Source organism: Staurois parvus, unplaced genomic scaffold (assembly GCF_062004578.1).
Source record: "Staurois parvus isolate SC_StPar_1 unplaced genomic scaffold, SC_StPar_1.0 ptg000402l, whole genome shotgun sequence".
NCBI lineage: Eukaryota > Metazoa > Chordata > Amphibia > Anura > Ranidae > Staurois > Staurois parvus.
The window spans coordinates 9,791,417-9,807,790 of record NW_028318198.1 but is presented as its reverse complement, the minus strand read 5'-3'; the positions used below and the strand labels follow the sequence as shown (position 1 = coordinate 9,807,790).

The window sequence follows — 16,374 nt, the reverse complement described above, 5'->3', positions numbered from 1 at the left end:
TGAGGCCTTTGTTTTGGAGGTTTTGTAGCAACATGTACTGTGACATACTGAAGCAGAGCATGATCCCCTCCCTTCGGAGACTGGGCCACAGGGCAGTATTCCAACATAACCCCAAAGATACCTCCAAGACGACCACTGCCTTGCTAAAGAAGCTGAGGGTAAAGGTGATGGACTAGTCAAGCATGTCTCCAGAGCTAAACCCAATTGAGCATCTGTGGGGCATCCTCAAATGGAAGGTGGAGGAGCGCAAGGTTTCTAACATCCACCAGCTCTGTGATGTCGTCATAGGGGAGTGGAAAAGGACTCCAGTGGAACATGTAAAGTTCTGGTGAACTCCATGCCCAAGAGGTAGTTAAGGCAGTGCTGGAAAATAATGGTAGCCACGCAAAATATTGATACTTTGGGCCCAATTTGGACATTTTCACTTAGGGGTGTACTCACTTTTGTTGCCAGTGGTTTAGACATTAATGGCTGTGTGTTGTTATTTTGAAGGGACAGCAAATTTACACTGTTATACAAGCTGTACACTCACTACTTTACATTGTAGCAAAGTGTCCTTTCTTCAGTGTTGTCACATGAAAAGATATAATAAAATATTTACAAAAATGTGAGGGGTGTACTCACTTCTGTGAGACTGTATATAAGGTGCAGTGCAACAACATATGAAGTAAAATAATAATGTGTCAAAGAAAGTAAATATACATATATCTCAGTGCAACCAATATGATAATAAGCAAAGAGTCCTTCTAGTATAAATCTGTATATCATTGGTGTGGTACTAATAATCACAGTAAATTGTGTTCGATTCCACACAGTGCTCTGAAGTGCAATGTGCATTCCACCATCACTATGCACTCACAAGAGGGCTGCTTGTTAGGTAGCAAATATAACAAGAGATCTGTGTTATCCACTCTCCAGCATCTGTTGGTCCCATTACATCCTAAAAGGAAATGCTCACCACACAGAGCCCAGCATGTGTTTTGGAGTGTGGGAGGAAACCAGAGTACACAAAGGAAACCTGCACAAGTATACAGTCACTGATCTACAGATTCATACTGGAAGGACTTTTTGGTTATCATATTGGCTGCACTGAGATATATGTACAGTATATTTACTTTCTTTGACACATTATTTTACTTCATATGTTTTATGCGCCTTTTTTTTTTTTTCTTTTTTTTTTTACCCCTCCTTTTATTTTCACCTGGTAATCGGACAAGTCTGTTTTTTCAAGATACAGGGAAGAAGTTAGTAGCTTTAGGGTTACGTTGCTCAAAACTGTTCTTTATGAACTAAGCTTTCTTGTACTTTATGAAAATTGAATATTGCAATGTGGACCAACCAGTTCTGCAAAAATGCCTGCACTCTTTACGCCCTGTTTGCTCCTGAGATCATATTCCACACTTGCTGTCAACTCAGAAATGTAACTTTTATTTTTGACTTTTCACAAGGCTTTCACAACCATATCAGTTTGGTTGCATTTTTTAACTCTTTTGCCGCCAGAGCCATTTTTTCTTTTTTCACTTACATGAAATTGCACATTTTGTACATGAAAATGCACTTTAAACCCCTAAACATTATACATTTTTCGAAGGCTGAGACCCTATAGCATAAAATTGTGGCAGTTGCATTTTTTTTATTTCTGTCCATTTTATATTTTCATTTAAATGCACTCAAATTAGTTTTTTCTTTTTCATTCAGATGGATACAGGACATCAGAAACAGTTGGGTTCTACTGTCACCTCCAAGAGTTTGGGACACTTGCAAACAGAAACATTGTAAACCACTCCCCTCTTAACCCTCTTCTACCCAAAACACCTCAGGTTTTTGCTAGTGTCATAGTGGGTTGAACTTTTATCACTTTTGTCTTTTCTTTTTTTTTTTTTTTTTTTTTAATGAATACCCCAATCAGGATTCCTCAGTACACTGCTGCTTGATAGTTTCTATATAGCAGTTATTCGAATCAATGTTTCCTCCAAAAATTTGGAGGCTGTGCCATGAACCTGCCTGTCTGAACATCTGGGCCTGGCCTGGTATGTGACCAAGGCTCTGCTTTGTGGTGCATTTCAGACCCTTGGGAACTGCAAAGTGCTTTCCTAGTCCATCCCAAGAAGGGATCTTATCTGTGAAGATTTACATAATGAACTAGGCCAGTCAGGCTCAAGCATCGGGAGCTACCTTACCATCTGCACGGTGGGCTCCTTTTTCAAATTACACGCCACCACTAGTTTTTTATAGTGGCAAGGGTAGAGGCAGAGGGTTTGAGTGCTGATGTCATCTGCAAGTTGCAATGCTGCGTGTGCTCCCTTACCTGCTATTGATCCTAGAGAAAGCACTATCCTAATTCTGCTCCAGCTATCAAAGTATCACATGGATCTCCATTCCCGTTCCACAGCCTGCCTATAGTGACTTTGTCACCTAGGCACCAGCTGCCTGCAATTGTGACCATTGGAGACCTAGAGTTCCATTGGACCTAGTTGCAGGACTCAACGTGTCTCCCCAAAGACACACAGAGGACAGTCCAGCTGCCATGCATTACATCAACACATACTCCTTTAGTTGTTTTGACGGTGTTTGCCCATTATCCCCAGAAGGAATCCATGCCTTCAGTCGGTTATGACTGAGGCCTCTCCTATGTTCACTGTGGGACTTCTGCATAGAGTCTGGGCTTCTAGGTGTGTTGGCCTGGCCACAGATAGCAAGAGTGTGTTCTTGCCTCAGTGCAGGAGGTCGGAGGAAGCCCACCCTTCTCCCATCTATTTTGACAGCAGGTAACCGTAGGCCTTCAGAGTCTAACCCCCATTGACTCTGCAGAGCTCAAAGCCAGAGGTCGGCTAATCCCTCTGATAAGTCTTTGCATGAAGGTGTACTCCCACTTTTATAAGTGGTGGGTTGTTTGTACATCCAGATGGTCCTTGGGTAGTTTGCCTCCCTGGCATTTGGATGCTCAGGACAACCCTTTTTGGTCCATAGGCCAACTCCTGGATTTGATGCAAACCTCCAGATGGTCCCTATGGATCAAGAATTAGTCTTACCCGGGGACTCCATGTGTAGAGGTATCTCTGTAACCAGAGCTCAAGTCTCCTGGGAGTTTGTACCAATCTTCTGTGGGCTTCGTCGGATTCTCCTGTTTTGCAAGGAACTTAACCTCATCTGGTTCAGATACAGGCACTGGTCCTGCTGGTAGTCCTGAGTTGCATACTGTTCCTGGTCCCTTCTCGGATCTGGCTGTGGTTGTTGCACCAGTTGACTGCTTTTGGACATCCTGGCTCTTTCTAAATTCCTGTATTCCTCAGTGGATGAGAAAACAAGATTTTTGCTGTACAATATTTTTCTTGGAGTCCATTGAGGGACACAGGTCTCAACCTTGTGTGTTTTGATCCTCTGTACTGCTTTCTCATACAACTGAGGCATGCAGAGTAGAGGAGGGGTTATACAGGTGGCTGGGTCAAAACATTTCTCTCTGCTAGTTTCCCAGCCCAGGGTGGCAATATAAACCTGTCAGTTTCTGAATTCCTGTGTCTCCAAGCAGATTCCAAGAAAAAGATTCTACAGTAAGTGGAAAAATCTTATTTTAGTACACAAAAACACAGTAACCAGTTTTTTGATACAATATAAAAGATGAGATAGTGTCGAGTAAATGGATAGCAAATATGCAAAGCTTACATGCTCATTTTATATGGCGAAAAATTATTTTACCCAAAATTGTGCATAGGTGAAGCTTTAAAAACCTTCACAGATCTATTTATTTTAAATTGAATGATGGTCCTAGAATTATTTCAATATTGACAATTGATAATCTGTGGCACAATCATTTTTGTGTGCTTATTTGCCATGATACGCTGGGGCAGGGGTGTTTTTTGAAACTTGTTGTTTCCAATCAATTCTGGGTTCTTCCCCGGTAAGTCTCCCCTTGTCAGGGTGGTTGTCTGTACTGACAATCTCTCAAGGTATGTTTCTTAACCCTTATGCGGTCAGGTGGGTAGAAACTTAGGGCCCTCCTACTTAGACCAGCTGGTTTTCTTTTTACAATGATTGTTCTTAGTAATACTCACTAGGTAGGAGCCGTGCAGCTTGAAAAATCTGGTTGACTGGGGAGAAAAGATGGAGCACCAGACAATCAGCTAAAATGTCCATATATTTTTAATCTGGAAATTGGTCATAGTAAATAGATTTTGATAGACAATAGGGTTACCATAATCTATCCTCCCTTCCTTCCTTTTTGTTTCTTCTCCATTTCCCCTTCTGTTTTGAGTAATTTTTCTCAATGTGTGATTTTTGGTTTTTTTTTCCTGCTCTAGAGCATCAGGTTGATTCTCCATGTCCTCCCTCTGGTCTTGTTGGCAGGATTCCCCATCAGACAGGAGGTTGGGCTTCATTTGTTGCCACATTTGGGAGATGGATTTCAGGTGGCTCTTGGACTGCAGGCCATACCCAGTTCTGTTTGGTTTATTAGCATTGTTTGCTCACCCCTCAACTTTTGAAGTTCCCAACAGTATATGACTTCCTTTGTGCCTCAATGGATAACAAAGAAGATAGGAATTTTGTATTTATCATAAAAATTATTTTCTTGGAGTCCATTGAGGGGCACGGTTTGCGATGCTTTTGGTACTGCTTGCTACAAACTTGAGACATGCCAGGTAGAGGAGGGGGTGTCCTGGGCTGGCTAACAGATGTTTTGTTAGCTATTGTCCATTCCTCCTGTGGGCAGCACCCTTTCCCAACAGTATGAGGTTTCCAGTGTATACAGTATGGGGCTTTATTGGACTCCAAGAAAATTTTAATGAGTACAAAATTCCAATTTTACTGTATGGGGCCCTGTATTGCCCTTGAGGGCGCTGAACAGGCTTTTCTGGCCTACATCTATAGCTTAGCTTCCATGATGTTGGAGCTAAGCTCCATATAGGCATTTCTTTGTCTAGTAAACGTGCTGTTTTTGGCATCTTCATTAGAGAGGATGGAGCTAGATTAAAAATCAGGTAACTTGTGTCCAAAATTAATCCAAGTGAAATGAGGATCAGAGGAATGTTCAAATTGGTCCAACAAAGATAATTGCAGGTATATTGTACTTTTTACGTTTTTAAAATGACTGAGCATTTAAAGTATAACTAAAGGCAACTTTTTTTTTTTCTAGTTTTGGGCAGAGTATAGATTGATTAGAACACCTGTCAGTTTTTATTGCTGTCTGTGTCCCTCTTCAGGAAGATTCATGCTCTCTACTTGTCTTATTTTTATTATTATTATTATTCAGGATTTATATAGCACCAACAGTTTACACAGCACTTTACAACATAAGGGCAGACAGTACGATTATAATACAGGAGGATTCAGAGGGCCCTGCTTGTTTAGAGCTTACAATCTAAGAGGGAGGGTCGAGCGATACAAAAGGTAATAACTGGGGGGATTGGCTGATGGACACAATACATGTACAGTTGTTATGTGGGGGCAGGATCTCTGGAGAGATGAGTTTTCAAGGATCGTCTAAAAGTGGACAGAGATGGAAATAGCTGGACACATTGGGGAAGGGAGTTCCAGAGGATGGGAGCGGCTCTGGAGAAATCCTGGAGGCGAGCATGGGAGGAGGTGACAAGGGAGCTAGAGAGCAGAAGGTCTTGGGAGGAACAAAGATTGATTTGGTTGGTATTTTGAGACCAGGTTAGTGATGTAACTAGGGGCCGAGTTGTGGATGGCTTTATAAGTTGTTGCAAGTATCCTGAATTTTATTTGTTGGGTGAGCTGGAGCCAGTGGAGGGATTGGCAAAGAGTTGGCAGACACTGACTGGTTGGTAAGGCGGATAGGACTGGCAGCAGCATTCATGATGGACTGGAGGGGGATAGCCTACGCAAAGGCAAGCCAGTGAAGATGGAGTTGCAGTAGTCAAGGCGTGAAATGACCAGGGAGTGAGTTAGAAGCTTTGTGGTGTCATTGGTTAGGAAGGGGCTTATCTTGGAGATGTTGCAGAGGTTGAGGCGGCAAGCTTTGGACAGAGATTGGATGTGGGGCCGAAAGGATAGTTCAGAGTGCAGGATTACACCTAGCACCCTGGCACGTGGGGTGGATTGATGATTGAGCCGTTGCTTTTGACAGAGAAGTCAGTGGTATGACATCCAGGCTGATATGTCTGTTAGTAGATTAGTGATGCTGAGGAGACTGATGGAGTGAGCTGAGGGGTAGAGAGATAGATTTGGGTGTCATTGGCATAGAAATGGTATTGAAAGCCATGGGAGGCAATCAGTTGACCCAGAGAGGAGGTGTAGATTGAGAATAGGAGGGGTCCCAGAACAGAACCTTGGGAAACCCCAACAGAGAAAGGAAGAGAAGAGGAAGTAGAATTGCAAGTGACACTGAAGGTACGGTGGGATAGGTAGGATGAGAACCAATGAAGGGCACAGTTACGGAGACCAAAGGAGTAGAGTTTTTAAGGAGGCAGTGGTCCACTGTGTCAAAGGCAACAGAGATGAGTAGGAGTGCAAAATAGTGTCCATTGGTTTTAGTCGTTAGATCGTTTGTAAGTTTGAGGCAAGCAGATTCCGTGGAATGTTGAGAGAAAAATCCAGACTGAAGGTGATCAAGAAGGTTATTCTGAGTGAGGTGGTTGCTCAGCTGGTTGTAGACCAGGCGTTCAAGGAGTTTGGAGGAAAAAGGGACTAAGGAGATGGATTGTAGGTTGTTAAGATTGGTGGAGTTTAGTGAGGGCTTTTTGCGTATGGGTGTGACTAGTGCATGTTTTAGAGAATTGGGGAAGAAGATGCCGAAAGAGAGGGAGAGATTGAAGATGTGAGTTAGAGAGTGTAGGATAGAGCCAGAGGGTGACTAGCATTTGCGACTGAACAGGGTCTAGGGGGCACGTGGTTAGGTGGACGTTAGAAAAAGGTTTAGCAGCCTCGTCTATAGTAGCGGGGTTGAATGCTGGAAGTAGTGATTGCCTTTGTGGATGTGGAGCGTTAAGTAGGGGAGGTATTTGCTCGGAGATCTTCTCACGAATTGTACCGATTTTCCTTTTGAAGTGATTGGCGTTCTGGGCAGTGAGTGAGTTAGTGGGTGGAGGCAGCGGAGGATGAGGAAGAGTTGAAAGTAGAGGAAAGTTGACGGGGATTGGATGAGAAGGTGTTAATTTGAGTGATCAAATAGGTCTGCTTGGCAGTGTGGAGACAGGAATAGTATTTCTGAACGGCAGATGTACATTGGTTTAAGTCATTCTAAGACTTAGTCTTATGCCACAGATGCTCAAGAGCTTTTCTCTGTTTTTGAGACCTCTAGTGTCACCTGTTTGCCAAAGGTTGTAGGGGTCGCGGGGCCTGACTGTGTATGTAGTGGGGGGGGGGGGGGCGAGCTTGTCTAGGGACAATGACAGTGAACTGTTGTAGATAGAAGTGGCTAGATCTGGGCAGGACAGGGATGATATTTTGTCAGAGATGGTCAGTGGCAGAGTAGAGAAGAGAGGGGTTGAGGTGGCGAAGGTTTCTATGGGTAATTGTTAGGTGGTTGGAGGGAGAGAAGGTGGGAGACGGAGAGAGTGGAGCTAATAAGGTGGTGATCAGAGAGTGGGAGAGAGTTATTGGAGAGGTTGCACGGAGTGCATAGATAGGAGAATACAAGGTCAAGGATGTTGCCATTGGAGTGAGTAGAAGCCTGCATTCATTGCTTCATGCCAAAAGAAGAGGCTAGATTAAGAAGTTTAGAAGTAGGAGTATTAGCATTAAAAGGGATGCTGAAGTAGCTGAGAATGATTGATTGTGGGCATTTCAGAAAAGAGAAAGAAGGGCTTACCATTGTTTGTTTACCATTATCATTGAAAGTGGAAGTAAAAGAAAATCCCAAATTTGGGTTGCCCCCAGAAAAGGAATAGAGGGGAAATCTTCCAATGGGAGCACTAGTTCAGGTGACCTGGTAGTTGCCAAGGAATTCCCTTAATTTGCAGGGATCTCCTCTCACTTCCTTTTTGGCTATGGGACAGGAAGTGAAGGGTAATCTCCGCAGTGGGACACAGAAGCCAAAAAAAATCTGACCAGAGTTATAACTCTCCTTTACTCTATCCAAAATGGGGAAAAAAAAATGTTTTGCCTGTAATTCTACTTTAATTTTAATGACAATTTACCAATCTGTAAACTAATGCAATTAAAGTAGAAATGCAAATTTGCCTAACTTATGTGTAATTTATTGTATTGATAAAAGAAAAATCACAGTTTCAGATGATCAAAATCTAAAACACATTTTTTTGTTTTACAGATTGTCATCACTTTCCTTTCCTTCCTCTGTGGTCGACTTTTGGATCTTCGTAAGGAGGCTAGAGCTGCAAGAGTGATCCAAGCAGCATGGAGAAAGTACAAAGTGACAACAGAGGAGCAGCTACTAAAGGTCAGTTTTCAGAGGAAAAATTAATAGGGCTTGATTTTATTATTACGAGTGATTTTTGATCATTATTTCTCTCATTTGCATCCATGAATTTCACTTCAATTATCCTGAAAAATTGCTATCCAAATAGATCTAGAACTTCTAGAATGCTAGTGCTTGTGACAACAGTGTTCAGTATAAGGAACTTGCAGAGAAGCATACTTTCTCTATTACTATGTTATGTCTAGCCTAATTATGCATTGTTTGATTTGCAGAAAAAGCACAAGGCTGCCTCCGTAATTCAAATTGCAGTTCGCAAGTTTCTGTCACAACGTTGGATTTTGAAGAGAACAATATCTGCAGTAGTAATTCAGAAACACTGGAGAAAATACTTGGCCTATAAGGAGCTAAAGAAATTAAAGCTTCACAAACAAAAGGAAAATCAGGCCTTTGCAGCCACTGTCATTCAGGTGTGTCCATTACACATGGGGTTAAAAATGTATTTTTGTTCTTTACACAGGAATAAGTTTTTTGTGTGTTTTTTGTTTTTGTTTTTCTTTTTAGGGTACTACCTAGGGTGGGTTAGGTTTTTTGAGTAAAAATCAAAATTCCAGTACAAAATGTCAAAATTTTAATTTGTTTGTCTTTTCAAACTATAAAGTTTAATTGAACCGCTCATTGTTATAACTAAGAAGTGTGTGTGTGTTTTATTCCAGAGAACCTGGAGATTTTATGCAGCCAGAAAATACTATGTGAAGTTAAGAAAATGTGTTGTCCTTCTACAAGCAAGAATGAGAACAAAGAGGGCTGTTTTGGCCTACAAAAAGACCATACATGCAACAAGAACTCTCCAGAGGCATGTGCGCTCTTGGTTGTTGGCGAAGAAAGATCGTGAAAACTTTGTACAGTTCAAATCTGCTGCCCTTACCATACAATCCGCTTTCAGGAGATGGAGATGTTTAAAGCTAAAACGAGAGACCAATGCTGTATTAGTGCTTCAGAAAGCTTACAGGAAATGGCAAAATTGTAAAACGGAAATAAAGAGAAAAGCAGCCACTTTGATTCAATCCGTTTATCGCATGTCCAGAGAGAGACGTAAATACTTCTCTATGCGAGCAGCTGCTGTAAAGATACAGTCTCTGGTTAGAATGAGGCAAAAGAGAATTGAGTATCTTGTATTAAGAGAAAAAGTGATCTTTGTCCAAACTCAGTTTCGTGCTAAACTATTAATGCGCAAAGAACGTAAGTCCTTCCTCCAGATGCGGGCAACTTGTATTAAAATTCAGTCTAATATTAAAGGCCTTTTAGTCAGAAAACAAATCAAGCTGTGGCACAAAGCTGCGACAACATTACAAGCCAACTACAGAATGCATATGACAAGAAGAACGTATTTTACAATATGCAGATCCACAGTTATAATACAGGAGAGATTTCGAGCAAACAAAGTTGCTGCCTATTATAGAGAACGCTTCTTGCTCATGAAATGCTCTGCTATATGTATACAAGCAGGCTGCAGAGGTTACATCGTTCGTAAAAGAATAAAAATTCATCATCTTGCAGCATTATCCATACAAACCACTTACCGTCGCTATGTAGCAAGAAAGCATTATCTTAGCATGAGACAGTCTGCCTTATCTATTCAGCGATGGTACAAGGGACAGAAGCAATTGAAGGATGATATGGAGCAATACTGGAAAATGAAGAGAGCTATTGTTACCCTACAGTCCGCATTCCGCAGATGGTTAGTGAGACGAGAACTACAGAAATGGACAATGGCTGCAGTCACCATCCAATCAGCCTTTCGAAAATATATTGCTCAAAGAAAATTCAAAGAAGTGAAGACAGCTACTTTGACCATACAGAGGTACTATCGTGCTTTGCTTATTAGCAGGAAAGAGAGGCAAAAATATCTGCAGATTTGTTTGCTCATAAGAAAAGTGCAAGCCACCTGGAGGGGTAAAAAAGTGAGGCAGACGATTCAGAGACAGCACAAAATGGCAACTTTGATACAGTCTTACTATAGAATGCATGTCTGCTACACAAAGTACAAAACCATGGAACAAGCTGCAGTGCTCATTCAGTGTCACTTCAGAGCATACATAGCTGGTAAAGCACAGCAAGCAAATTATTTAAAGGTCAAAGAAGCAGCAAGTTGTCTTCAGGCTGCTTTCCATGGATGGCAAATTAGAAAACATTTATTGCATCTCCACAATGCAGCTTGTAAAATACAGACTTCCTACCGCTCTTTCAGACTCCGAAAAGAATACTTACATCTAAAGACAGCAGTGATCTTAATTCAGAGACGTTACCGCGCTCTAGTTGCTGCTAAGTCGCAGAGAAAATGGTTTCTTTGTTTGAGAAAAAATACAGTTAAGCTGCAGTCTATTTACAGGGGTGAGAAAACAAGGCAAAGAATAATCCAGATGCAAAGGTCTGCAGTTTTGTTACAGTCGATGTTTAAAATGCAGAAGCAGCGTGCGCAATATCAGAAAATGAAAAAGGCAGCAGTCCTAATCCAGAAGCAATACAGGGCAATAAGAGAAGGCAGAAAGCAACAGCAACATTATTTGGCGCTCAGGAAATCTGCTTGCACCCTGCAGGCTGCTTTCCGGGGATGGCAATTTAGAAAACATTTATTGGATATGCACAATGCAGCTTGCAAAATACAGACCTCATATCGCTCTTTCAGACTCAAAAAAGAATATATCCGTCTGAGGATGGCAACAATCTATGTTCAGAAAAGATACCGTGCTATGGTCGCAGCCAAGTTGCAGAGAAAATCTTATCTTCTTATAAAACAAAGTACTATTCAACTGCAGTCTGCCTACAGAGGTATGAGAACAAGGCAAAAAATAATCCAGATGAAGGCAGCAGTAATAATCCAGAAGCAATATAGGGCAATGAAAGAAGGCAAGAAGCAACAGCAACAGTATTTAGCACTCAGGAAATCTGCTTGCACCCTGCAGGCTGCTTTCCGTGGATGGCAAATTAGGAAACATTTATTGGCTCTACACAATGCAGCTTGCAAAATACAGACCTCATATCGCTCTTTCAGACTCAGAAAAGAGTATATCAGTCTCAGGATGGCAACTATCTTAGTTCAGAGACGATACCGTGCTATGGTCGCAGCCAAGTTGCAGAGAAAATCTTATCATCTTGTAAGACAAAGTACCATTAAACTGCAGTCTGCCTACAGAGGTATGAGAACAAGGCAAAGAATAATACAGATGAGAACAGCAGCAGTAATAATCCAGAAGCAATACAGGGCAATGAAAGAAAGCAGGAAGCAACAGCAACAGTATTTAGTGATTACAAAATCTGCTTGCACCCTGCAGGCTGCTTTCCGTGGATGGCAAATTAGGAAACATTTATTGGATCTGCACAATGCAGCTTGCAAAATACAGACCTCATATCGCTCTTTCAGACTCAAAAAAGAATATATCCGTCTGAGGATAGCAACAATTTATGTTCAGAGACGATACCGTGCTATGGTCGCAGCCAAGTTGCAGAGAAAATCTTATCTTCTTATAAAACAAAGTACCATTAAACTGCAGTCTGCCTACAGAGGTATGAGAACAAGGCAACGAATAATCCAGATGAAGAAGGCAGCAGTATTAATCCAGAAGCAGTACAGGGCAATGAAAGAAGGCAGGAAGCAACGGCAACATTATTTAGAGCTCAAGAAAGCTGTTTGCACCCTGCAGGCTGCATGGAGAGGCAAGAAAACAAGGGAGCAGATGCACAGCATGCACACAGCTGCAACGGTAATCCAGGCTTGGTACCGAATGGTCAAGCAACAGAAGACTTTTAAAAATCTTAAAAAGGCCACTGTTACAGTTCAACAACGTTACCGTGCCTCTCGGGAGAGTAAGAAACAGTTGCTGATTTTCAATAACACAAGAAAGGCAGCCTTGTGCATTCAGTCAACTTTCCGTGCAGTAAAACTACAGCGTAAATTTAGGGCAAAGAGCCGAGCTGCAGTTGTCATTCAAAGAGCTTTTAAGTCCTGTTTGGCAAGACGCAGGTTTCTTTCCCTTCAAAAAGCTGCAGTATGTATTCAGAGAAGATTTAGATCAAAAAAGCTTGCTGATCGTCAAAAGCAGGATTACCTAAAGGCTCAGAAAGCTGCACTTGTTTTGCAAGCTGCTTTTAGGGGTTTTCAAGTCAGACAGAAACTTCAACAAATGAATTCCTCTGCCACTGTCATCCAGGCAGCTTTTAGAATGCAAAAAGAGCGTGATGTTTATCTAAAGTTGAGGCAATCAGCAATTACCATACAGCAATACTACAGAGCATTTAAAATTTCTACTTGTGAAAGGGAAGCATTCCTAAAACAGAAGAAGTCGGCAGTAATAATCCAGTCTGCATATCGTGGGGCAAAACTAAGGCAGAGCATAAGTCACATGAACAAAGCCGCTTTGAAAATCCAAGCCACATTCAGGATGCACCAGTGTAGACTCCAGTATAAAAAGTTCCTATGGGCAGTCTGTGTGATTCAGCAGAGATACAGAGCAAACAAGCAAAGAGACTTTGATGTGCTTCGATATTCTTTTATTAAGGAAGCTACTCTCCTTATTCAAGCTGCTTATCGCAGTTGGCATGTCCGAAAAGAGATAAGGACCATGGCTGGAGCTGTCACTGTTCTACAGAGGAAATTTAGGACATATGTTGAGCGCAAACGATATCTTTCACTACGGTCATCAGCACTTCTTATCCAAAGATGGTACCGAGCTACTGTTTTAATGCATCACTGCCATTCTCAATACCAGTCTGTACGAAAATCTGCAATTTGTATACAAGCTTCTTACAGGGGATTTAAAATAAGAAAAGATCTTGCCTTGAAACATGCAATGGCCATCAGGATACAGTCTGCTTTCAGAAATTACAAGGCCTTGGTTTTATATAGATCCAAGCAGGAGGCAGTTAGAAAGATTCAGGCTTGGTACAGGTCAACAGTAGACAGTAGGCATACACGTGAATTATTCCTGAAACGCCGAAGTGCTGCTATAGCTATACAGGCGGGTTACAGAGGAATGAGGGTACGCAAAAAGCTGAAAGTTCTAGCCAGGGCTTCCACCGTAATACAGTCCAACTATCGCATGTACATTCAGAAGAAATACTACAAACATTTGGTAAAAGCCACCCAAACAGTCCAGCAGAGATACAGAGCAAAAAAGACAGGAGAACGAGATCTGTGTTGGTACCAGGCTACTAAAAACTCAGCAGTACTGCTGCAAGCTGCTTTTAGAGGCATGAAAGTTAGAAGACAGCTTCAAAAAATTCACTGTGCAGCAACAACTATCCAAAGCTTTGTTAAAGGTTATTTGAAAAGGAAGATGTATTTGAAACTTAGATCTGCAACGGTATGCCTTCAGAGAAGATACAGAGCTTCTGTTCTAGGCAGATCTCAACGTTTAAAGTTCCTCACATGTTGCAAAGCTGTGATTTGCATTCAGTCTGCTTACAGAATGTACAAAGAGCGGCAAAGGCTTGAGTCCATGTTCAAATTGTACACACTACAAACTGCCTATGGAGGCCAAAAAACATCAACTGTTCTACAACAGAATTATTACCTGTATCAAACATATGTTCTACGTGAAAGAGAGTGCTACCTAAGGCTTAAAAATGCTGCTATTGTCCTTCAGGCCTCATACAGAGGTATGAAGGGTCGTAGGAATATAAGAAAAAAGCACGATGCAGCTGCCATAATTCAGACCTTTTATCGCATGCATAAACAAAGAAGATCTTACCTAAGTATACTAAAGGCAACAAAAACATTACAGTTACGTTTTAGAGCAACGCTTTTGAAGAATGAAGCAGTGAAGCAGTACAATGATCTTAGAAAAGTGGTATTATCAATTCAACGAGCTTTCCGTGCCAAAAAGTCCAGAGAAGTCAAGGCTGCAGTGGTCATCCAAACTACATGGAAGATGTATCAGGAAAGAAGAGCCTTTATAAAGGCCAAGTCTGCAGCGGTGAGGCTTCAGGCTGCCTTCAGGGGCTATAGGACTAGAAAGAGACACAAATTAATGGTGGAATCTGCCTGTTGTATACAGTCTTGGTATAGAAGATGTCACCAAGTCCATCTACAAAGAGTCCAGTATTTGTCCATGCGAAGGTCTGCTATTGTAATTCAGTCTGCTTTCAGAGGTTTTGTTGCACGCAAACATGTTGAACAGGAGAGAGCTGCAAGGCTACTTCAGTCGTCTTATCGTATGGCTGTGTGCCGGAAACAGTTCCTGCAGCTTAGAGCATCTGCCATAAAGTTACAGACTTGCTATCGAATGCAAAAGGCTATGCAGATGTATAAAAAGCAGAGAGCAGCTGCACTGACTATTCAGAAATGGTATAAATCTCTCGTTACTATGAGATGCCAGAGGGCTGCTTTCTTGAACACAAAAAAGCAAATAATCCTTGTGCAGGCAACAGTCAGAAGATTCAACGCCAAGCGGTTGTTTAAGAGAATTCATCATGCTGCTTTAATGAGCCAGGTGGGTTCTTAATTTCAGTTTCCACCCGTCCAAAGGACAGACCCCCATTTGCACAGAATACATTTATATGCAGTTTCAATGGAATTTTTTTTTTTTTTTATATGTATACTCCTTAAAGCGGTTGTAAACCTTGAACTGTGAGCAAAGCATATCCCTCAATAGTGTGTTCTTGTCTCAATCCAGAACCTGAAGTGTTATTTCTGTCTGCTGTCTCGTTCCTCTGTGTCGGCATGAATTGCTTCTGACAAGTTATCCTGACACCAAGAGAAAAAAGGGGACAGGGAGGGACCTCCAGTTGATTGTCTCAGCTCTGTTTCTATGAGCTGTGTGAAGGGAGGTGTGTCCCTTCTCTCCAATCACTGTTTAACTTCAGCTCCCCCTCCTCGATTTTCAGAGCTGGGATATCCTGTATAAATTCTGTTCTTTGAATGGATGTAAAGGAAAGATGGCTATAGATACACAGGTACAACCTATGTAGGGAGATATGTTTCACCTCTGTGTCTCACCTGAGGCCAATCACTTCACCCGGTATATTTAAGGGTTTACAACCACTTTAAGTATTTCATGAACAGATTGTGATGGCAAGCAATAGTGTCTGAATGTTAAAGTGATATTAAAGGCAAATGTATTTTTCTTTCTTTCTTTTTAAAAGGTTATAGGTTCCTGGTCTGTGCAACAATACTGCACAGAAAAGTCTATTTCTCCCTATTCTGGCACTGGTGATGTTAGCTCCTCCTTCCTTGAGGTGCCTCCTTTAGCATGTCAGGTGCTAAGGAGGCACCCATGCATACAAAGTCTCTTGCAGGGCTGTGTGTGTCCACAGACACACATAGTGCCAGTAAGCCATGCCCCCTGCTCCTTCTTCATGGAAACTTGACTTATGGCAGCAGGAGCCTGGACATTATTATATTATTATACAGAATTTATATAGCGCCAAGAGCTTGCACAGCACTTTACAAATTGAAGGTAGACATTACAGTTACAATACAATTTGGTACAAGAGGAAAAAGAAGGCCCTGCTCGTTGGAGCTTACAATCTAGGAGATGTAATGGGGTGTTTTTTTGACTTGATGCAAAGAATGAATGAAGGTAAAAAAAGTTTAGACTTACCACCATACCACCTTAGTTCTAAAACCACTTTAGCGTACAGTATATTGCTGTCTGTGGCTGGAACAAGAATGAACCAGAATCTGTGCGGCACATAGCAGTAAAAGACCCATTTTATTATTGTATGCAGGTTTTTGCTGTTCATATCCTAATTCCAGAGATTCTCCTTCCTTTCCTGTATGGTCTGCTTCATAGATAGAGCATAGATAGAGAAGCCAGGTGTAAGTGTATTGCTGGGTTTATATAAACTTTAAGAGCCACAGCCACTGACATGCAGTGCGATAACCGCGTTACCAATGTGCTGTAAACTGCTCATCTCACTGGTTTTACTTTTTTTGTGTGTGACCTTTATGAAATGTTACAATGTGTCATTTCTTTAACTTCCCTGGCGGTATTCCCGAGTGTAGCTCGGGGTAAAGTTTCAGCACCACAAGCGGTAACCCC

At 41.7% G+C, this 16,374-nt stretch overlaps 1 protein-coding gene across 1 annotated transcript in view; it reads left to right on the top strand.

Annotated features, from left to right (window-relative positions):
• ASPM (assembly factor for spindle microtubules) overlaps nucleotides 1-16,374 on the top strand; it is an 88,327-nt gene that overhangs the window by 51,330 nt on the left and 20,623 nt on the right. The window contains exons 17-19 of the mRNA XM_089686627.1: nucleotides 8,228-8,356; nucleotides 8,608-8,802; nucleotides 9,049-14,823. Coding sequence (XP_089542753.1) covers nucleotides 8,228-8,356; nucleotides 8,608-8,802; nucleotides 9,049-14,823 — 6,099 coding nt within the window. The remainder of the gene's footprint in view (nucleotides 1-8,227; nucleotides 8,357-8,607; nucleotides 8,803-9,048; nucleotides 14,824-16,374) is intronic.